The sequence below is a fragment of the Mastomys coucha genome, unplaced genomic scaffold (assembly GCF_008632895.1).
Source record: "Mastomys coucha isolate ucsf_1 unplaced genomic scaffold, UCSF_Mcou_1 pScaffold16, whole genome shotgun sequence".
In the NCBI taxonomy this organism is placed as follows: domain Eukaryota; kingdom Metazoa; phylum Chordata; class Mammalia; order Rodentia; family Muridae; genus Mastomys; species Mastomys coucha.
The window spans coordinates 55,511,198-55,534,408 of record NW_022196898.1 but is presented as its reverse complement, the minus strand read 5'-3'; the positions used below and the strand labels follow the sequence as shown (position 1 = coordinate 55,534,408).

The window sequence follows — 23,211 nt, the reverse complement described above, 5'->3', positions numbered from 1 at the left end:
GAATATGTCAGCGAACATAAATATCAAGAGCATCCAAGACACAGGATGGGGCCATGGTGGTCAGGAGAGGAGTCTCTTCCTTGATGTACAGTCTTGCCACTCTATTCCACCCTGGCTTCTAGTCAGCCACAATGAAACAGTGAAACTGCAACAATACGACCAGCTAAACTATAAGGGATACACGGGTTAGGCTCTGCGTGAAGAGATGCAGAGAAACAGGAAAACAGACAGAGAGAAGTTAGAGGTCAGGGGTCGAGAGCGCTTGGGTATCACCAGAGGCTGCAGTGGGTGGAGCTGAGGGCTAGGGAGAGGCGGGGAGTGGGGCCGAGAGGGGATGGAAGCGGAGGCGCGCAGGGGCGGCGCGCGACGCTGGGCACTGGCTGCTAGCGGGTTACGCGCCTCCGCTGGGCTGGGATGCGCGGATGAAGGCTGAGCTCTGCTGCCCGAGCTCCGCAACGCCCCAGGTCGGCCTTGCGCCGCGCCGTGCCGCGCCCACCCCGCCCCGCGGAGGGCGCGCCCGGGTCAGGCGAGGCCGAGAGGAAAAGGCGCCACTTGGAGCGTCGCATCCTCTGCCTTCGCGGGAGGGAGTCGCAGAGCCCTCTGAGCCCCATTCCTCTGGCGCCCAGGCGCTCCCTTCCTTAGACCACCTCACGCCCGCCCCTAGCAGGGAGCCAAGGCCGGCGCCCCGCCCGGAGATGGGCAGACGCGCAGATGGCGCGGCTCCCGGCGCCGCCAGATCGCAGGAACCCGGCGCCGGGGCGCTGCGCTGAGGCTCCCTCTTCGCGAGGCCCCGGAAGCCTGCAGGTGTCCTTGGTCATTCGGCCACCGCCCGGGACACTCCTCCGCCAGCACCGGGTGCTTGGCTCTTCAGAGCAGCCCCGCCCTCCGGGCTCTGCGCCGCGCAGGACGCCCCGTCTGAACCCCCCCTCGTCCCGGCGCGGCCCCCGCAGCGCTGCACCCAGCCCGGCGCAGCTCCCGGCCGCGGACGCAGGACCCGGGCTCGCTGCTGCGGGCGCGCTTGTTTTCCTGCCGCCTGGTCCTAAGCAGCCCCCACCCGCTGGTCCGTCTCGCTCGGTTCAGCCCCGCCCGCCATCGGTGCTCCGCGCTGGATTTATGAATGAGGGGAACAGGCCACATGCCCGTCACCGCCGCCTCGAGTTGACCGCACACTGCCCGGCCCCGCAGAGCTCTGGCTACCGTAAGAGCATCCATCGGCCCCGGTAGCCGCCCCGAGGACTTGTTGCTGTTAACGCTGCTGCCTCCGCCGCTGCCGCTACCTCCGCCCGGAGAAACCCTGCCGCCTTCAGGCTCGCCGCGTTCTAGGAGCCAAAGGGTGGCCCGTGTGAGTGTGAGCGCGCGCGCCGCGGACCCTCGCAGTGCTCTGGGACTGTGCGCTTCTCTGCCTTTCTGGGGTTGGGGGGCGTGTCCCCGGCCCGGAGCATCCTTGTGCTTAGCCCTACCTCCTGGGACCCCAGACCTCTTGGTTTGAGTCCTCGACCTAGGTCTTCACCTCCTGCCTCCCCTAGGTTCTGCCTGCCTAAATCCCAACCACCTGTGCACCACAGAAACCCAACTCTTCCTGCTCCGCGCCCCGGGGGGGTGGGGGGTGGGGGAGGCAGGGGCAGAGCCACTCCGCAGAAGGGGCCGCCACCACCTCCTGCCTCCTCCTCCTCCTCCACCTCCTCCTTGTCGTCTCCTCCCCCTCCCCGTTCTGACGCTGCCTCCTTGGGAAGGGTGTTTGGAGGGCAGCGGCCGCCCCAAGCCGGAGCCCCGCAGCGCTTCTTATGATCAGCTCGGTGTGTGTCTCCTCCTACCGCGGGCGCAAGTCGGGGAACAAGCCTCCGTCCAAAACATGTCTGAAGGAGGAGATGGCCAAGGGCGAGGCGTCGGAGAAGATCATCATCAACGTGGGCGGCACGCGACATGAGACCTACCGCAGCACCCTGCGCACCCTACCGGGCACCCGCCTTGCCTGGCTGGCGGATCCCGACGGCGGGGGTCGGCCAGAATCCGATGGCGGCGGTGCAGGCAGCAGCGGCAGCAGCGGCGGCGGCGGCGGCGGCGGCGGGGGCTGTGAGTTCTTCTTTGATCGACACCCGGGTGTTTTTGCCTATGTGCTCAACTACTACCGTACGGGCAAGCTGCATTGCCCCGCAGACGTGTGTGGGCCTCTCTTTGAGGAAGAGCTCACCTTCTGGGGTATCGATGAAACAGATGTGGAACCCTGCTGCTGGATGACCTACCGGCAGCACCGCGATGCTGAGGAGGCACTGGACATCTTCGAGAGCCCGGACGGGGGCGGGGGTGGCGCCGGGCCCGGCGACGAGGCTGGCGACGATGAGCGGGAGTTGGCCTTGCAGCGCCTGGGCCCCCATGAAGGAGGCTCTGGCCCTGGTGCCGGGTCCGGGGGGTGCCGTGGCTGGCAGCCCCGAATGTGGGCGCTCTTCGAGGATCCCTACTCATCCCGGGCGGCCAGGGTGAGTGACAGAAGCCAGGGTGTCCCCATCTCGGTGTCCAAGGGTTTCTTGGTGCTAGTGTTGGTAGGTCAGATGGGGGGGAAGGAGACTGACATACCGGACAGACTATAACTGCCTGCTTCCTAGTCCCCCCCCACACCCCGCCTCCGTCCCTTGGGAATACACCCCACCCCCTTCTCTCCTGCATGCTCCATCAGGACATTGCACACACTTAACTTACTACTTGGATCTAATCCGAGCTGTCTGCTCTGGCGCATGCCCCTCAGTGGGTGGCATGCCTTCAACTTGAGCATTTCTCACTCCTTTTTGATCAGCACAGTTGCCCTCCACAGGACCACAAAGTCCTGGAGAGCTTAAACTTGGCCATTTCGAGGGGTGAGGCAGGATCAAAAGAAGAAATCATGGATTATGTGGGACACGTACCTGGTTCTATCCTGCCAGCAGCTCTGTATGCAGGCGCCTATGTATTTCAGAGAAGAGGACATAGTTTCCAGAATACCTGTCTCATAAAGGGCAGAGATCCCCAGAACCCAGGCCTCCTTTCCTGATTGAGGACCTTTTTTCCTAGGAGCAGGCCATGTCCCAAGGCTTTCTGTACCTCTGTCCTAGCCTGGCCTCTGCTGAGATGAGTGAGAAGTAGACAGGATGAGCCTCCCACTGTAGGCTCTTCAGGATCCCAGGACAGTGGCCAGCCACAAGCTTCCTGGTGATGATACCAGATTTGTCACTGCTCTTTTGTTTCTGCTGCCGCATAAAGTGGCTTCCCAGAAAGCCCTGGTTCAGGTTACACTGGCAATGGATGTATGCAGAACAGTGGAAACAGGTTGATTTAGACAAGGCCTGGTGCTGTGTCCTGAAGATAGGAGGGGGTCCTAGAAAGATATGTATTTATTCACTCACTTCGTCATCCTCAGGCAGCTAAAACCCTGAAGAAGGCTTTAGACTCTAAAAAGAGAAAAGCCTGGAGGTTGGTATCTGATCTCACAGCCTTCACCTAAAACCTTTCCAGGAGACAGAAGGAAAAAAAGAAAAGCAGTGTGCTTTGCTATGTCTGGGTATGTTTCTGGAAGCTGAGGCTGGATGACTGATTCCTTTGGCACCCCAAGTTGTCATGCTAATGAGTCTCAGAGCCTTTCTCTCTACCTCTCTTCAACACCCCATGGGCTGGTCCTCACCCTAATCATGGGAGAAAAAGTTCCACTTCCTACCCAGGGGAGAGCTCAGTGTTGTAGATTGCAGCTAAAGGGATAGGTTAGTCTGGTGTAAATACCAAGCCAGGGTAATGCATCTCCTGCCTGGAAGAGAAAGGGGGTAGAGGTCTCAGCAGAGGTCCCATGCAGGGCTGTGACTCGAGGTAGCCACTGTAAGTCTGATTTCGAGGCCCCTGTTCTACCTCAGCTGCTTTGGTTTATGGCCTTGTTGTCCTGAAATCAGCTAAGAAGGTGGGAACACAATGATGCCCCTGACCAGTGTCCCTCTGTTGTGAGCTTATCAACCCTGGCAGTGTAGGCCCTTAGCTTGTCTTTACTGGGAAAGCGAGTCAGGCACAAGTCATTGAGACAAAGTTGTGGGGTAGGGAGGAGGCAGAAAGGGGACAAGCCAGGGAAACAATTCTTAGAAGAGCTGAATAAGTGAGCCGGGCCCTCTTTCTGAGCTTCTGGGGCTTCTGCTCAGTTCCTCGCCCCTCTGGAATGGTGAGAGGCTCTACTATCAAGTAGAGGGTTAATTCTCCCATTGAAGCAGGGAAGGAACCGAGATTCAGGCACATGAACTGTCTTGCCAAAGCCACCCTTAGTTTCCAACTTTCAGATCATTAGTGCCGATGTGGATCATGCTGTGTGGAGCTCTGGCTGGCAGACGAGCCAAAAGACTTGCCCTCAGCTGAGGAACCCAGGCAGAGACCAATTCTGAGCTGTTCCTGGACACACAAGTGGGAATACACAATTCATAAAAAAGAAAAAGAAAAAAAAAAACAGCTCTTCACTGAGCACCCTAATTCCAGGGCTTTGCCATTAAGATCTTATATTAATCTCTATTATTCCTAGTGAACTTAATACAACACCCATTGAACAGACTGAGGCTGGGAGCCAGTGGTTTACACTGGCCTGGGATCTCCACACTGGTGGCAGGGCTGTGAATCAAAGCCAGGGCTCCTTCGTGCCTGAGCCTTTACTCCTGTAACTGCCACATGCTCTCCCCACTGAAAGAAACTCTTTGCAGGGTGAAGTGCCTAGCTGCTTGCTCCAGCCTGCTTGGTGTCCCCAGGTTCTTTTCTGTGAATAAACCTGGGTTCAGGAACCCAGGAACCAAAGGGACTCAGGAGTTCAAGAGAACATCAGAAGGGACACTCGTCCTGTTCCTCCTGAAGACCCGAGGATGCCAGGTCACAGAGTTTTGCAGTGTCGTAGAGTCCTGAAGCTGCGTTTGTGTTCACCACTGACCCCAGGTTGGCAGAACTGTCCCCCACAGGAGATCTGTACCGTTACCTGCCATCAATCAGCTGGATTTTTCCCCGGAAGGAGTTTGCAACACGAGGGGTTTGTACACTCGAGGTGTCACCTGGGAGAGTGCATGAGGGCAGAGGAGCCATGCTCTGGGCCTTGAGGCCTCTCTTTACAGACAACAGTCCAGTAGTTTGACTAGTACGTTATGACAGGAGCAAAACAGACACAAACGGAAAGTGAACTGAGCTAATTAGGAAAGCCTGTTGCCTAGCTACTGGCCTGGCCATCAGCTGGTCAATTCAGGATGGTTCCTAGGCAGGATGACCACCCCTGCTGACTTCACTGTAGTCAGGCTGCCTCTGCAGTTCTGTTCCTGTGGCCTGGTTCTATCCTCAGCCTCTTCTGGACACTGCCCTGGGGCAGGGGAAAGGCTCTCCCAGATGTTGTATAACCCAGTAGGAGCTAGGAGGGCCTGGGCAGCACTCAGATCTATAGAATCCTACTTTGCTCCTTCTGAGAGCTGACTAGAGGCCTACCTAATGGGACCTTGGGCTACCTTGATTCCTTGCTCTGTGCTTTAGAAATCCCAAGGTGAGTTGGATTTAACTCAGTGATCAGAGGTATAAAGAAAGGACCGCGGCCCCTCTCTTTTGTCTACAGTAACTGTATGGATCTTTTTTCCTACCATGTTTCCCTTCAGAACAGAAGGGGGGAGGGGTAATCACAGGATCTCCAGTTGTCTCTGGAGGGCAGCTAGAAATGAGTGTCCTTCTTTCTCAGGCGCCTACTGTGTGTTAGGCGCTTGATTGGGCTGTCTTCTGCTACCTCCTCTAGCTCAGGAGAAGCAGGACTCATTCACCTCAACGAACAGACAAGAACACCAAGTCACAGTGACATCTGTCCGGATGGCACAGCCAGTAGCACTAAGATCCAAACCCAGGCCACATGAGACCACATCTGTAGCTACTTCTGGCTCCATAGCTCCAGCCCAGAAAGGCTTCTGGGGGGCTTGGTGGTCGTCACTGAGAGCCTCTTCTTCTGATCCACTCCTATCTACTTCTCTATTTCTTATCTCTAGAATTGTCTGGTGCTGTCTCCTGCCTCTCGCTTTTTCACCAGGTGACTTTGATAAGAAAAACAAGAGGCCACACTTGGTTACAAATAAACACCAGGTTGTGGGACAGAGGGACAAAACTCATGCCCCTCTAATGGTCTGACATGGTGGGTCATCACAGAGCTCATGACAGGCTTCAGTGACAGCCAGCACTTGCTGCTGCTATGCCATCTAAGCTAGGGTGATCCGGACAGGGTGAACGTGAAATATGAGTCTAGAAGGGTAGTGCCAACCCACCCTGGGCAGCCCAAGGCTGCAGACTCTGCTGATGCTGCCTCAGGCAACCTCCCAGTTTCCTCTCAGAGCTGTGTCTCTTTCTCATTCTGAACAGATCAACATTTGCCTCAGAGCATCTTGTCTCTGGATGATGAGTTGTTTCTGTTTGTCACCATTTTGTAGGAATGTGGAGTGGGGGAGGGGAGTGGAATTAAATTTGGAGATCTAAGGAAAGAGCAGGCAGAAGCAGAGTTAGGTAGCTGGGCCTTGGGGAGGAAAGCTGGCTCCTTGATCCTTAATCTCCACCGTGGACATTGCTAGTGTAAGTGTTCAGTACCCGTCTTACACAGCACCCTGGGTAACAACCAGCATGCCATGATGACCCAGCTTCCTGCTAGATTTTCCTTCTGGCCATGAAGTGGTCACCCAGTGCATAGCACAGAGTCCTGTCAGGAAGTAGGTTTGGCCCACTCTAAAGAGCTGTCAAGGTGCTAAGTGACTGGTATCTGGAGGTACTCCTGGGCATACCTTTGCCACCTCTAGCCTCAGTTAGGTGGCTAATCCTATCTCCTGACAGCTTGCCAGTCCTGTGAGAAGAAACTACAGTCACCTTGACTCTACTCATCTAGAAGACACTTACCTAGCACTACATGACAGCTGCATGCTGGGCTTTAGACCTGTAAAGAAGAGTAGAGGGGTCTGAGAAGAGCGAGAGCAGGCAGAATGGATGCCAGTCAGTAGTGAGAGCTCGGTGACAAGAAACAGTGCACTGGGGTGGTGTGAAGGATAAAGTCCAATCGGCAAGGAGGAATGTTGAGTCCCACCTCCACATGGGGTGGGGCTTCTAGGAGAACATGGAAAGTTGAGCCAGATGGGCCTTGTAGGATAATGACTTACTGTATCCTTGGATAACGGTTAAAAGGAAGAGTGCTATAAAAAACACATGACACCTAACTCTGTAGAGTCAGGGACGGAGTTGTCCACCCTGGGAGAACAAGCCTGCATGGGACACTGACCCAGGGGCTCTTGGAGAGTGACTTGGGCTGGATCAGATCCCGTTTGGTTGAGGACTTACAGATTCTGGGCAGGCCTGTGAAGCCTTTCGGCAAAGGATGAACACAGGTAAAGTCAGCTCCAGTGGCTGGCTTACAACCAGAGTTGATAGCTGACAGTAGCCCTCAGCTAGGCTAGGACCTCCTGCATGTCCACTTAGGAGCCAGGAGCTGCCTTTCTTGGCCTTCTTTTCCGTTAACCCCAGGGCACCCTGCTCCCTGTTCAGCACTGTCTGGGTAGGAAGCTCTGGCTTTACCAGGAGGCTCAGCCCCTCACCCAAGCTCCACGGATCAGAGGAAGCTCTGCAAGCGTCTTTGGCTGTGTTCTCGATTTTTCCTTCTCCTACACGTCTTCCTTAATATAGGTTTTTGGGCATGAGTCTCCTTATGTTTATCTGTCCATCTGTCTCCCTGGCCCTCCTTCCTTGGACTCCCCTCCCCAGCCCCAAATGATTGTATTTAGTTCCCATTGACTAGTGTCTGTCACCTCTCCCCTCACCCAGCCTGTGCCAGATTCCAGACACTCCATGCTCTGTGCTAAGTTTCACAAGTATCATTTCTTTTAGTTCTCAAAACAACCGGATTAGGCAGAGTCTTCTCTGGTCCCTCTAAGACTGCAGCCTTGGGGCCTTTGCACTGTTGTTCCTGCTGCCTCCAGAACAGGCTTTTTCTTTAGGTCTCCATTCAGGCCTCACCTTGTCATTGTGATCTGAGCTGACCACCCTGTTTGAATTAGTTCTCTTACTCCATGCCTTCTTCCTCTGTGTCACCCTAAAGCTCATACTGCTGGATCTGCTATGTAAGCTATCTGTTTAATTATCAGAGGTTTCTTTCCACTGGGATGGAAGATCCAAAGGGCAGGGATGTTTGTCTATATTTTTCCTGCTGTTCCAAGCATGGTGGCATATAGTACGTGTTCAGGTTTCCACTTTGCAAATGATGATTCTAAGGCTAGTTGGGTCTACTCTGTAAATTCTAAGGCTACCCAGGGCTAAAGAAGTCACTGAGGTCTCATAGGCAGTTGGTCACAGAACCTAATTAGAACCCAGAAGTGTGAGCTTTAATTTGTTCAGAGACAGTGGGGTAGGAGGAAAAGCTGGTACTTTGGCTGGTAGTTGCAATACTATGGGCCTTTAGATATGGACAGGTCCCTTGAATCCATAGTGGTCAGCATGTGTGTATGGGAAAGGGTGTGTCTCAGGAGAACAGGGAGCTGGGAGGAAGGGTGCAGTCTTGACAGTTAGGAACCTCCAATCCAGGATGCTGAGGCCCACCTACCTCCTCTAGCAGGCACAGCCAGTTCACAGCAGTCATTTTCTGCTTGGGCAGTTTTGCCTTCCATTAGAATCCATAGCCCGTGTCCTTATGCCAAGGAGAGAGGAGACAGCCAGCCTCAGGCATAGAGTCCAGGACAGATCACTTCTAACCCTTTGGGTTCCTTTGTCTCCAAAAGCTCAAAGGGAGTTGACTTGTACACACTTCTGAGGATTCAGTGATTAGTCATTTTTAGACTTGGGGTGGGGAGGTGTCCCCCAGATAGCACCTCTACCTCCGCTTGGTCACCATTTCATGGAGTATTTAGCAGATCCCAGGCATATGCTGTGTTGAAGCTTGATTAGCTTATGAAGTGGGTACTTGTACTGTCCCAGCACATAAAAAAGAGAATGGCAATAAGGGTACACCACCCACCTGACTGACACCCCAGCTAGGCTGCCAGTGCTTTAGCTCTGCTTTGCCCTCAGACTGGCAGTGCAGGGCTTGATGAGAGGGGGCTCAGGCACAATGGACAGACTATTATAATACAGTTCACGGGGGCTAAGGTGTAAGCATAGGCTGCAACCTCTTGTAGAATGCCATTGCTGTAGCTGATGTCTTGTGGGATCTCTTTCATCCCAGGCAGCCTAAGTCAAGGGCCTTGTGGGAAATGAAACAGTATCCCTCCCTCCAGGGATGAGGCCCAGCAAAAAAGCACCAATTACACCAGCCAACCACTTAGGAAACCATTGCCTGAGAGTAATGTAGAGGAGACAGACTGTAGGTCACTATAGGTCCTAAAGGACCTGGACAACCTTATGGCCATTTGTGAGACAGCTCTGTGGGAAAAAAAAAAAAGCCAAGGAGACCACAGGATTGAAGTTGGTTTTGCCCCTGTGAAGGTGGCCTGGGCCTGCTGTAAGTACCTACGGCAGAGGTAGCTGAGGAAGGCAGGCAGTGGCGAAGGTTGGACATCTCCCTCCTGCCTCTGCTCCCTGTGCTCAGCCCCTTGGCAGCTCTTTCTGACCTTGTTTTTCCACATCGCTAATTAACCTCATGCTCAAGCTCCCAGGTGGGCTGACTCTGCTGGCTAAGGGTCCCTCAGAGAGAGAGAGGGAGGGAGGGAGGAAGGGAGGGAGGGAAGGAGGGAGGGAGGGAGGGGGACTTCTATGTCTCCTAGCAAAACTAGGAGTTCTGTTCCCACCCCTCACTCTGGTTCCTTCTGCTTCTTGGAGCACAGAGTAGAGCCAGGACCCTAGATTGCCACAGCCACAACTTGCAGCAGCCTGTGTTGTCTTGGCAGCCCATATCTCAGGGAAGGAGACGTGAGGCCAGCAAACGCACTTGAAATTTGCTTTCCTGAGGAAGAAGTAGGTAGCAAGAGTCATAAAGTAAGGAAAGTATCTATGGGCCCTCCTCCCCAAATGCTCCTTCCTTGCTGTTTATGATCAGCCCATCCTAGCTTACATATAAAGGAAGTAACGTCGTAGTGTATGATGGGAGACCTGTCCTATGAAGGTACACATCCTCATGCTGATGGGACAGGCTCAATAATCAGAACCTATATTCCTGGGCCTGGGAAGTGGCTGCCCAGGGGATAGAAAAGATGATATGGTTTAAGAGTGTAAAGGTAATGTACAGACCATATGATGTTTGGTTCACATCTGGTTCTTATCTGTTCTGGGCAATATGGCCCCAGAATAGTCATATGACCTCTCTGATCCTTGGTTCTTTTTGTGGAAAGTGGAAAGATGGAATCTGCCTTCTATGTCACTAAGAAGACTGAAGGCAGTGACACATATAAGGTGCCTAGTAGTTCCAGGAAGAGGACAGATGGTGAATTTCATGTCCAAAGTTCCTTCCTTGACTTACTTCTCTGCCCCAGAGGCCTGGGGATATGGATTCCAGCCTGGCTTTCCATACTCCTTATTTTCCATTGCTGTCTTGCACTGCTTCCTCCCTTCTACTGTAGGCACAGTAGAAGGAAAAACCCTGCTAGGCAGACCTGAATGTTCACTAGATGGGGATAAGGACAAGGTCAGGTAGAAACTGGAGCATGGAATTGTGAAATGTGCAGCCAGGGACTTCCCTCAGCTGCCTGTATAGGTTCAGTCCTCCACCCAAGGGGGAAGCCAAGCCCCTTCCACCAAGCAGGAGCAGGAGCGGTAAAGGCAGGAGGTTAGACCATGATGGTGAGCATCGTGACAGTGCTGAATGAAATGGAATGAATAACAGATGAAGGCTCTGTAATTGGTGTTATTACACATGAATCTCATCTCCATTCATAATGCCTGGCCACTTAGTCCAGCCATTCCTCTGCCAAATTCTGCTGTCACCCTTCTAGCTGAGATTCCCATGGCTGTCAGATCATCTGACACGTCTGCCGCCACTCTGATTCTGATAAGTAGTGATCATTTGACTTTGAAGCTCAGTGTCCCAGCTGACATCAGGGAGACACTGGCTGTTCTGAGAAAGCTCACCTATCTCCTGTCATAGCCCATATATGTCCCCCTTCCTGGATTGATCACCTAGGCAGAAGGTGGTTCTAGGTGGTGGGATCATGAAGGTCAGTTGGCAGAAAGAGGCTATTCCTTACAGCCCTTGCCTCTGGACATCCCTTAAAGTAAATGGACCGTTACCTTGAGTGTGTATCAGGATTTGGTAAACTGGATGGCTTACTAAAGTACTTCTTCTCTGTCCCCTTCCAGTTTCTCGTTCGGTAGGTTTGTGTGGCTGGAATTTGCATTTCTAACCTGTTTCCATGCACCTGATACTTCTGGTTTAGGCTCCCCGGTTCAAGAGCCTGATTACTGCAGCTGTGGTGTGTGGCATACACTTCCCCTGGGAGTTTATGAGGAAAGTGGGAGTATTGACTTCCCTAAACCTCCCAAGCCAAACACACTTGAAGAGGGTCTTTACCTGGTCTGTCCACACACCACAGTTTGAGACGTATTAAAGCATGAACTGGGCAGCTCTGTAGTCCAGGACCAGGATCCTGACTTGTGGTTTGCAGACAAAAGCAGCCTCTGTCTCCTGGGCACCCTGGCAAAGATTAGGAAGCAATGCCCTAGGTCAGTAGAATGGCTTGCAACCTTCCTAATGCTGAGACCCCTTAATATTGATCAATATAGATTGTGGTGGCCCTCAACCATAAAATTATTTTGTTGCTACTTCACAAGTGTGAATTTTGCCACTGTAATGAATCATAAATATCTCATGTGCAGGATATCTGATATATGACTCTTGTGGAGACCCAGAACATCAGCACATACAGATCCTCTCATGTCTCTACCTTGACTAGCCAAGGGCTAGCTAGTAACTTGTATGGTCGTGTTCCATGAGTAGAGGTCACTGTTCCCAATAAGGCCAACTCTCACTGACTTGACAGCCATATCCTATTCTGGCCTACAGGTGGTGGCCTTTGCCTCTCTCTTCTTCATCTTGGTCTCCATTACCACCTTCTGCCTGGAGACCCACGAGGCCTTCAACATTGACCGAAATGTGACGGAGATCCACCGGGTAGGGAATATCACCAGCGTGCGCTTCCGGAGGGAGGTAGAAACAGAGCCCATTCTTACCTACATCGAGGGCGTGTGCGTGATGTGGTTCACTCTAGAGTTCCTGGTTCGCATTGTGTGCTGCCCCGATACACTGGACTTTGTCAAGAACCTGCTCAACATCATTGACTTTGTGGCTATCTTGCCCTTTTACCTGGAGGTGGGATTGAGTGGCTTGTCATCGAAGGCAGCTCGAGATGTGCTGGGTTTCCTGCGTGTGGTGCGCTTTGTTCGCATCCTGCGGATCTTCAAGCTCACACGCCACTTTGTGGGGCTGCGTGTGCTAGGCCACACACTCCGAGCCAGCACCAACGAGTTCCTGTTGCTTATCATCTTCCTGGCCCTGGGTGTGCTCATCTTCGCCACCATGATCTATTACGCTGAACGAATTGGGGCCAGGCCATCTGACCCACGGGGCAATGACCACACCGACTTCAAGAACATCCCCATTGGTTTCTGGTGGGCTGTGGTCACCATGACAACGCTTGGCTATGGGGACATGTATCCTAAGACGTGGTCAGGAATGCTGGTGGGTGCGCTGTGTGCGCTGGCTGGTGTGCTGACCATTGCCATGCCCGTTCCTGTCATCGTCAATAACTTTGGTATGTACTACTCCCTGGCTATGGCCAAGCAGAAGCTGCCCAAGAAGCGAAAGAAGCACGTACCACGGCCACCCCAGCTTGAGTCACCCATTTACTGCAAGTCTGAGGAGACTTCACCCCGGGACAGCACCTACAGTGATACCAGCCCCCCTGCCCGGGAAGAGGGTGTGGTCGAGAGAAAACGGGCAGGTGAGTAGAGCTTAGGGGTCCCTTTCCCTCATGTAGGCAAGGGAGCTCCCTTGGCCCTTGAAATTTGGGTCTGTGCTATATTGTGCAAGCTTCACTGTAGGATGAGCTTCTGGGAGGGAGGGCAAAATATTAAGACTAACTTTTGGTCCTATGTTTTAATGATCTTGGTGAGCACCAGTGTTTGTAGAGTGAGCTATCCTTCCCCATAGGATATTCGGACAGTACACGGGGACTGTATGTTAGAAAGACTGGTTTCTAGTCCCTTCTTGCCTGACTTGCTTTGCTCCCAGAAGCCAATTCCTTCCCTTCTGGGCATAACGTATCAATGGGAATGACCTATCAATATCCTACCCTATTCTGATGAGACCCAAATGGGTGGTAGCTCTGCCATACTTTGAAAAAGTAGAACAAAATGCCAGTGCTGATATGATTAGGCAGAGAGCAGGGCAGCTGTTCCTCCAAGGTGCATCGACACATGAGTCACCTCTTTCCCAATATTCGCGTCTGCTCTCTCTTGGCCTAATAGCTGTGATAACGTAACAGCAGTGGGAGGCTGCCTTCTGTTCAGTAAAGCTGGAGTGAGTCCTGGCCTCACAGCTTGACATGGATTGAGGGGAACCAAGCAAGAAGTAGTCAGGATCTTTCTAAGTAGCAAAAGGGAAGGAGAAGTGTGTGTCCTGAAAGGAGTAAAACCAAGCATCAACTTCCGTCTTCCCGTGGAGAGTCTACTCAAGAAAGCTCACCTGTTCTGGGTCAGGAGACAAGCAGGAAAATCAGCATAGTCCCCAACAACATGGGAGGAGACCAGAAGGCAGGAAAAACACTATCAGATCCCATGGGCAGGGTTCCCAGGGATCGTAGACCAGGAACGTAACTGAGTATCGGGCTTCTGAGGCTGGGCTCAGTAGAGCTGAGAGACTGAGGCAACAGCTCCTGGTTAAACTCTAGAAGTGGGACCAGTTCTCCGGAGAGGGGCCTGAGTTGAGACACTTACCTGGGACCTCGCCTGTGTTGGGGTTAGTTGCTCTCTGGGATGAACTAGGGTCTGGATCTTCCTTGATGAAGACCTTGATAGGGAAGCCTCCTTCTGTTTGCACTACTATGATGGTGCCCCTTCCTGATGCTGCTAGGGATCTAAGATGTGTGCTGTGGTCCAGTCAGAGCTCAGAGATGATCCTGAGAAAATGCAGAGAGCCTTAGGTAACCTAGATGTGCACGGCACGGTGGAGGCCCTTACTGTGTTTAACTGGCCACACTGAGATTTTGCATGGCCAATGCCAGAGCCACTGTCTTAGGCTGGGTAACTCCATCACATACAGTCAGAGTCATAGCGACCATGCCACTCTCCAACAAAGGCAAGGTGGTCCCCACAGGGAAGACTTGAATTGGAGCCTCTTCCCTTTATCTTCCTAGACATAAGAGAGTCCTGCTCCAAGCCCTTCAGCATGGCCTGAGTGCCCGAGGAAAAGAATAAGAGCCTTAAGTGGTACAGAGAGAAAGCCAGAGACACTTCTGAGTATGTCTGGCACTACAGCCACCACCCATTATCCCTACTAGCCAGGTATTCTCTGAGGAATGCAAACTCATCAAGAACCTACCTGAGCCAGACCCAAAGGGAAATGAGAACCTGCACCTGCCGGGATTGATCTCCTGGGACATCCTCACAAGCCCGATTGGGAAGTACTGCTGCTGTAGGATGTCTGAGCTGTGGTCCAACCCCCAAAGGAGACTCTAAGCCAAAGCTGAGAGAGGATCCTTCAGACCAAGCACAGGCATTCTGCCTTGGCTTCCTGGACCTGGGATCTGAGACCCCAAGTAGCTCCCCTTAGAAAGGCCCCCAGCAATCATCTTAGCTTCCTCTCTCTCTGTCCCCCTCCAGACTCTAAGCAAAATGGCGATGCTAATGCGGTGCTGTCTGATGAGGAGGGAGCTGGCCTCACCCAGCCCCTGGCCTCGGCCCCCACCCCTGAAGAACGTCGGGCCCTGAGACGCTCAGGCACACGAGACAGAAACAAGAAGGCAGCTGCCTGCTTCCTGCTTAGTGCTGGGGACTATGCCTGTGCTGATGGCAGTGTCCGGAAAGGTATGGCTCCCTGGGCTGGGCAGGTGGGGAGCCCCTCCAGAGCTGAGTCTCCCCAGCCCTCCCCACAGAGCTTGAGGTCTCCCCCTCCCCCGAGCCCATGGCCACCATCTCCTCTGCCTTGGATGCACCCTCGCTTTTAGAATGGGTATCCTAAGTTGCCAGTGTCTGGATTAAAAAGGTCTCTAGCATCCCCTATGGAGCCCCTCCCTCAAAGGTATCCACCCAGTACTAGACACTCGAAGGGACACTCTCACCTCCCCCACTCTGGTCCAGCCGCAGCCTTTAGGCCTAGCCCATAGGGTCATACCCAGCCATTTCCCTAGGCCTCCTGAACACTGCCAAAGTTTCCCCACCAAGGAAACAGACTCAGGGATTTCAGGTCTTAGGTCTTCAGAGATCCTACACAGGCCCTGTCTCTCCAATTTTTCACTGGAGGCCTGGATCCTAAGGTAGACTGACTCGTATCTGCAAACTGCTAGGGTGTGAGGGTTATGAGACAGAGCCAGGGGTGGCTATGAGTGGGAAGGCAGGGAGAGTGGTTTTCTCTGAGGAGTGACCTGAAGTATCCTCAAAGTTAGTGGAGCGGCCCCTTTCCTACCTGGCAAGGGAGGCTGAAATCCTATCACCATGCTCCCAGTGCACAGCAGACAGAGCTGACGCTGGGCTGTGCAGCGAGGGACTCTCAGCCTTAAAGGAGAGAGGGAAGCAGAAACCATTAGGAGGACAAGGGCCAATGATGGCTGAGAACCATGAGGCTCAAGACCAGACCCTTGTCCTCCCTGCATTCTGATCCCACCAGACCTTGCCTTTCCTGTCAGAATCTCCCCTAACATCCTGCCTATTTCCAGGAGAAGCTGTGGCCCTTCCTAATCAAATATCACCACCAAGTTCTCCCTGGCTGCTCCTTAACTAACTAGGTTTACCCACACTCAACTTCCCACAGTCCCAAGTCCCAGGCTGAGGCCGCTTTGAGTCCACTAAGGATAGTGGTTGCTTTAGGAATAGCCTGTTGATGCTTCTGAACCCAAAAAGTGGCTCCTAGCTACCCAGTCTGGGTAGACTCCTGGGGCGCTTTTCCCATATGATCCCTGGGCATCCTGAGTTGATAAGCTCTGAAAGGTGGGCCTCCAGCTTTGCTGGGTACACGTCTTTCTGAGTAACAGCAGCAGAAGCAGAAGTCGGGCAGCTGGAAGGAGAAGGTCCAGAGGCTCCAGCTAAGTGGCTATAGATAGAGAGTCCTCAGAGCTCATCTACCCTCATCAGCCAATCCTGTGCTCCAGTCTTCAGGCCCTGAACATGTCTCTCTCTCTCTCTTTGCACCTCAAGAATGCAGCGATTCCACTGCATCCTCTTTTACACCTAGAGAGCCACGCTCAGGCTGCTTCTTGCTAAGAAATGGTGTAAAATGTATCCTCTACTCCTGCGGAGGACTTTAGAGCCCGGAGCTGGAGGATGAACACCCTGGCTTCCCCTCTTGTGCTGTGAGGTGCTTGGTAGAAGCAGGGATGTGGAGGAAACCATGGGAGTACAAGTTAGGAGAACCCTGACGGCAGGTGCTCCGACATGTACAGGCACCATGCAGAAGAGCCTGCATCCCTCCACTTTGCCTCCCTGTGGTGCCTTCGGGGCCCATCTGCTCTATTTTCAAGATGCCTCCACACTGCTTCTTGGCAACAAGCATGTAGCTCAGCCAATTAGAGTGACCTTCGAGAGGGAACAGGTGGGTTGCTGGGAAACAGGGCCTGCTAAGCAAGCGTGGCAATTAATATCACCAAACTCCCAGTGCGCACTTAACAACTTTCCCTATGCCATGCCTCTCTGCACTTATGTAGACCTAGGACAAAGAGAAGGTGAGTCCAGGCATTCTCCAGCCATCAAACTGACCCCATCACTAATCAGTAGTTTCCAATGAGCCAGGAGGGCATATGATGCTTCACTGGGGAAGGCTTACGCTGGAAGCTATGGGGTCTCCATGCAGCTGGACCACCAAAGAGCTAGAGGGGAACAGGACAGGGCACAGGGCCGATAACCTGCCCTCAGGAGCCCAGGAGATTGTCAGGAAGCTACTCCCAGCAAGGAGAGATCCCTCCGCCTGCGCTCAGTCGGAGGCCACCTACCTAGCAGAGTCTTTTGAAGTAGCATGGCGTCCCCTTGATGAGGAGATGCTCCTCTTTGACCCATGTGCCTTTTCTCCACCAAGGCTGTGAAAAGTCCCGGAGTCTAAACAACATAGCTGGAGCAGCTGGAACCAGTCTGGGGCTGTCTCCACTGGCATCGCGGTACAGCTCGCCCTATCCTCCGAGAAAGCTCCTGCTCTCGCACCCCTTCCACCCTCTCACCAGCCCCCCACCTGGCCACTCAGGTCCTTAGCCATATCTATGGCCTTCCTCAGTTCTGACACTGGGACACACATCTAAACTGGCATGTTTACATGCCACCCCAGCCTCTCTCCCTCCTGAGGTCTGAGAGAACAACAGACAGGAACTTCTGTCAGGATGGAGAACTTGAGTCCCTGAGCCAGACCTACACAGCACCAGGCTCCCCCAAGTGTTCAGCCATGAAGCCTGAGTGCAAGGAAGAGATACTCGCAGGGCTCCCCCCTCATAGCCAGACTCTTGAACCATCGGTGCTGGCACACTCAGGACCTGTATCTCTGGGTTTTGCCTCCAGTTCAGGATCTTATAGACCTGGCCATGGTACATAGAGTATCTGGAACTACTTGTGCTTGCCTTCGAGTCATACCTACCTTTGTATTTTAATCCCAGAAATTTCACTTGCATTCCTTATGGCCTTTAACTAATAACCAAACAGCTTGTCTGTCTGTCTGTCTATCCACCCCATACCAAGATCAGCAGGTAACAAGGTTGTCTCATGGAGCATCTCTGCCGGTATAAAGGACATGTGACTGCTTAGAACAGCCATGCCTGTGGCTAGAGCCATCCTGAGAATAGGACCTGGTGTATTCCAGCTGTGACATGGGGCACAGGTGGGAGTTCCTAGAATCCAAGCCCCAGGCTTGGTGCAAGCCCTGGGCAGGGTGTCTAGGTGCAGGGAGGCCCTCCTCCCTGGGGCCTGTGCCCAGATTCAGTGGGTGACACCCTACGGCCCACCCAGCATCCCATCTGTGCCCCGAGCTGCAGCATCTCTCCACACGGCTTCCTCTGCTTCCGCGACAGTTTGCTCCCTCTCCCGCTCCCTCAGATCCCCAGCCCTGCCTCTGAGTCACCTGCCACTCCCACCCAGCCTCTGCTCTGTATTCCTGCCAGAACCAGAGACTCATCTAATTTCTATAATTAAGTGTATTCATTTACCTAACGAGCCCGGGAGCACAACAGGTTTGTGAGTCATTGGGTGAGCAGGGGTACACCTTGCCCGGGGCCAGCTGAGGGGAAGTGAGGAGACAGAAGCTGTCCTACCCACACCTGCTACTGGCCCCACCTGCTCCCAATAAGCCCCTTCCTCAGCCTGGAGCTAAAGAACAAAAGCCTCAACCACAACATTTTCTGTTTCACCTGATGGGAATTGACCTGACAGCCGGGCCATGCGCCTGGCAATTTTAGTGTCAGATTATGCAACTTTGAAAAGGGAGCGGCTAAAGAAGGCCCATATTTGTTCCATACAGGGTAATCAAGAGATCTGGTGAAATAGCTTTAGGGTCCGGGCAGGAAACTGGGACCAAGGAGGGCAACTCAAAAGGTGGCCCAGGCTTAAGTATAAGATCGTTCCCCAGGGTCAGCGTGTAAAGCATGTGACAAACATGCTTGTCAGCACTGAGCAAACACTAGACGACCCTCTGGAAAGATCTGTTAGAGCAGGCCCTGGGACACTCCACTTGAGCTGTGCTCTATAGGGCCTGCTGCCACTTGCTCTTAGAGTGCCAGGTCTTCTGAGACTAGGACATACAGAAAGGTGTTGTGGGTAGGGAAGCCTGTGGGGTAGGGTATGATGCTGAGTCTGAATGCAGCTCCTGTGGCAGGTTCACCGCACCCACAAGGGCTCCTGGCACTAGGAGACTGTGGTCTGACAGAGACATGATGAGCCAGGTGTCCAGTTTAGTGGTACCACAGCTATTTTCTCTGACTTGCCGTTCTGGTTCGGGGAGCTGAGGCAGCTATTTCTGTGGCAGCCCTCAAGTTGTCAGGAGCCCAAGTTTCCACGGCACCCACCGCCTCCTCCCCTCTTCCCTCCTACAGGGATGGGCATGCTCATAGCACCCCTGTGGGGGGCACAGATGTCCCTGGGCAACACAGTGTGTCTGCCAGGCTGAAGCCCCCCCTTCAGTGCTTTGTTGGAGGGATGGGCTCCTATACATACCCCTCCCCCATCTCCTGGCTCAATGGGGAAGAAGAGACAGGGGCCCACTTGGTGGAAGAACTAGGTAGGTTATCTGCCCTGGTGCTTGCCCAGAATCCCAGGAAAGAAGGAATCTATCTATCATTGACAGAACCTCCATGTATACTAGTCCCTACCCTAAGAGGTACAGCCTCAGGCCCATTCAGGCCTTGAATCTTCACTAGCAAAAAGATCTGTCCCACCCAGACTCTGAGGACACAGTTAGCATTTCCTTGGGTCAGACTTGGAATTGGATCTGTTGCTTTGGCTTTTAGAAACTTGGCCCTGTAGCTGGGGGCTGGGCCCCTTGTCTTAAAGGGCAAGCAGGCATCCCAGGAGCGAAGTCCTAGCCTCACCTTCCAGTCTGTGCCAGTCCTACTGACAACTCTAGAGTTAGCTTCATAGCCCAACCTTTAAGATGGTAGGTGGTTGTGACAGACCACCAGTGGGAAGGCAACTGTCCCACTACAGCTGGGGGATGGTGAGTACTGGCTCAGACTGCCATTCACAGAGTATCTAAGAGAGCAGGACCCTGGCTAGTCTCCCTCAGAAGCTCCTGCACCATCCTGGTGAGTTTTGTAGGTTAGATTCTAGCATAAAACTCCTAGACAGAAGAATCCCCTCCCCTAGCTCTCAGAGGACCCCAAGGGCAGAGAGCATAGAAACCATTGACAAAAGACAAAAGCCACCCAAGGCCATTCTCTGCCCAGTGCATCTTAGGGTGACCTGTATGTAGAGTGCCCAAAGTCACCCCCCCCCTTTTTCCTTGTGAGTAGGGATCGATAGCTGAGCATTTCTGAATGTACATGGACAGATCACTGTTAGGAAAACAGGGCAAGGGGTAGCTCTGTCTTGTCCTCAGAAATGGAAACCTTCAAGAGTTTAGGCATCCTCTTGTGGTTTCCTGAGGGAACATAACTCAGAGGCAGGGACTCTAGAAGGCTAAGGGGCAGTGTTTAAGGAGGAGGGTTGGGGCCAGAGTCTTAAGGAGATGGTAATAGGTCACTCTGAGATGAGAACATGTTGTTAGAAAATAAATAAATAAATAAAAAAGCTTTTAACATGCCAGGGAACCCCAGAGTTGAATGACAGATGACATGTCCATCTTTAACTGCAAACCTATTCACTATAGTAGTCAGTCTGGAAGGCTGAAACTTCCACCACACTATTGGCCCAGTCTCCCTAGCTATCAAGCCAGTGCCGCCACTGGAAAATAGGGAAAAAGACCCAAGCCTTGGATATCTGAAGCTGAGGTTTTCTTAGTAAGATGCTGTGTGCCACCTTGGCATAAGCCCTCTACTATCACTTTGAAGTCTGGTGGTTGGGCGTGACATGGCTCCACACTCTAGAGGAATCTTCACTTGCTGCTTGGGATAATGGGATTGATTGCTCATGGTGGTGAGGGCAGATGGAGCTATTTGGGGTAGAGCACAGATTGAGTAGAGAACAGCTGGAGTGGTGGTCCATAAGCCATAGTCCACATCTGGGATTTTCCCCACCGCCTCCTTGCTAAGCTATATAGAGTTTGCCATGGTTCCTCTCCCTGCTGCATTAGAACTCTGAAGGCCTGAGATGATAGTAGTTCTTGGAAATGGTTACCTGAGCTTCAGCATCTCCTGGGTCTCCTCAGCCTGGAGGTGGGATGGCAGAGGAGAAATGAAGGGCTCACTCCACTCCTGTACCACCCCAGCTCTTCCTTGCCTCTTAGCCCTGGGTTCCCTATGCCTTCCAGCTCTGTTCTTGGCTGTTCCTTAGCCCACAGCCTGTGGGTCAGAGGCTGGCTGGCTTCCTTCTAACTTCTCGTTTTTTTGTTTCTCCTTTTCTTTTGCTGAACTCTTTACCCCACCCCACCTGCCAGAAGGCAATGTTGAACCGAAAGCGTGCGTCCCAGTGTCTCACACCTGTGCTCTTTAAACACAGAGACCTGCCAAGACGCCCTCTCGTCCAACTATGCCCACGCTGAAGTCCTCACCCTCTCTTAGAGCGGCACCAACGTGAGAAAGACAGACAGACAGACAGAAAGCCAGAGGCTTAGGAAAACTCTGGAACCCAGACACGAATCTTTTCCTGGGAAAGACTCAGTTATCCTTGTTTGCACAAGACTGGTGGAAAAACCTCCCATGCGACTCTCAGGGCCCAGAGCCATCTGGGTCTGATACTCTGTTCTACTGTACATTGAAGAGACATATATGCACATATAGTATCTATATTCATACATACTATATACTCTTGTGTGTAGTGCACGTGCTACTGGTGGTCTGTCTTCATCGTTAGGCTATGTCTCCCAAGTCCTCTTCCCACCCTGTTTCCCCTCCACCTCTTCCTTCATGGATTGTTTCTTCTGACCATGTGTATGGGATATCCCAGGAAAAGTATACCTGGGACCTGCCCCTCCAGCTGGGTGGTCCCAGGCTGCTCTCACTTGGGGATGTTTCCTCTGCCAGCAGGTGGCCTGTTGAAGTCAGTTGAAGGCAAGATTACCCTCCGGGGTCACTGCTTCACTAGCCCAGCCCCACCCCAGATTGGGGTTCTACCTCCCACCCCACACCCCAGTTTGTGGGGTACTTCTAGGGGCTCTTTTGCAGCCTCTGTCACTCCTTCCAGCACTCCTTCTGTGTCCGTGACAGGAGGGAGTTTTCATTTCTTTTGTGTGTCTCCTTTGTCCATTTCTTTTCAAAGATGCTGCTGGGCAGATGGAAGGGGATCTGTTTGCCCATCTGGCTCAGGGGTCTAAGAAGGGGACACCTTGGGTGAGAGGAGACCAGTTGCAATACTGTACTTCCTGGCCGGTGGCCAGAGGATGCGTGCAATAGCAGAGGCCGGGTGACCCCTTCAGCCTTGGCCTCTGCCCCTCCCTCGGCCCTTCCTGCCCACCCTTGGTATTGGTCAGTCCTTTTCTAAGCTGTCCTCTTGTGTGTGTCTGAGGCACGCCTAGGCTGGGCCCACAGTGCCCTGTCTGCATGCCCTCAACTGTCATGCTGTGCTCGAGTACCAATAAAGACATCCGAGTGTCCTGCTGCTCCTCTGTGAGCATCTGCCTCTCCTCTCTTTTCTGACTGTGGGGTGGAGAGGGGGAGGTGGGGAGTCTGGGGAGGGGGCTTCTCTTCATTCCAACACAGTTACCACCTGTGTCAAAGGAGTGCAAGAACACCTGAGCCTAATTGAGTCCCCACCAGGGACCCTCCCTGGGGCTCAACTCCTGCACTTTACCGCTAGCAGAATATTCTCTAAAGTGATCTGCAGGAAAGAAATGAACTCTAAACTCCTGGCCCCCCCCCACCCCCTGCAGTGTCCTCACAATCTGCTACTGCCACCCGCCATAACATGAAACACAAAGTCTTCATTTTGGGAAGTCCACCGTGTGCCTGCTTGTTTGTACAGGGACCTCCTTCTCCCTGTAGCTGCATCAGACTAAATGGGCCGAGGCCCTGGGGAGGCCAGCCATTGCAATGACTATATGATGGCTGATGGACTGAAGCCAACACAAAACTGGTAGCATAACCATGAGCCTCTTGGGGATGGAAAGTGAACATACTTTGGGTACATGGGCTCAGAAAGTGCCAAGCTCTGGTATACTGGTGACTCTCACTGTTCCTTTCATCCCCACATAGGAACATACATACCTAAGGCTGGCTTATGGATGTGCAGGCCTGCAGCTACTCAGAAGGGCCCCCATGCTGGGTTCAGTGCTCTACTGTCATCATGGTTGTCTTAGTCAGGGTTTCTACTCCTGCACAAAACATCATGACCAGGAAACAAATTGGGGAGGAAAGGGTTTATTCATCTTACACTTTCCACATTGCTGTTCATCACCAAAGGAAGTCAGGACCAGAACTCACACAGGGTAAGAACTTGGAGGCAGGAGTGGATACAGAAGCCATGAAGGGATGC

At 53.0% G+C, this 23,211-nt stretch overlaps 1 protein-coding gene across 3 annotated transcripts; it reads left to right on the top strand.

Annotated features, from left to right (window-relative positions):
* Positions 1-1,756: 1,756 nt before the first annotated feature.
* Positions 1,757-22,350, top strand: Kcnc4 (potassium voltage-gated channel subfamily C member 4). Of its 3 annotated transcripts, none has more exons than XM_031375130.1 (4): positions 1,757-2,477; positions 11,969-12,905; positions 14,785-14,988; positions 21,241-22,350. In XM_031375130.1, the coding sequence occupies exons 1-4, from the start codon at positions 1,785-1,787 to the stop codon at positions 21,300-21,302; spliced, it is 1,896 nt and encodes a 631-aa protein (XP_031230990.1). In that variant the 5' UTR covers positions 1,757-1,784; the 3' UTR covers positions 21,303-22,350. The 3 variants fall into 3 exon arrangements, with proteins under 3 accessions (XP_031230990.1, XP_031230991.1, XP_031230992.1); XM_031375131.1 differs by having other exon boundaries at positions 21,179-22,350; XM_031375132.1 differs by lacking the exon at positions 21,241-22,350 and adding an exon at positions 17,189-17,592.
* Positions 22,351-23,211: the final 861 nt, after the last annotated feature.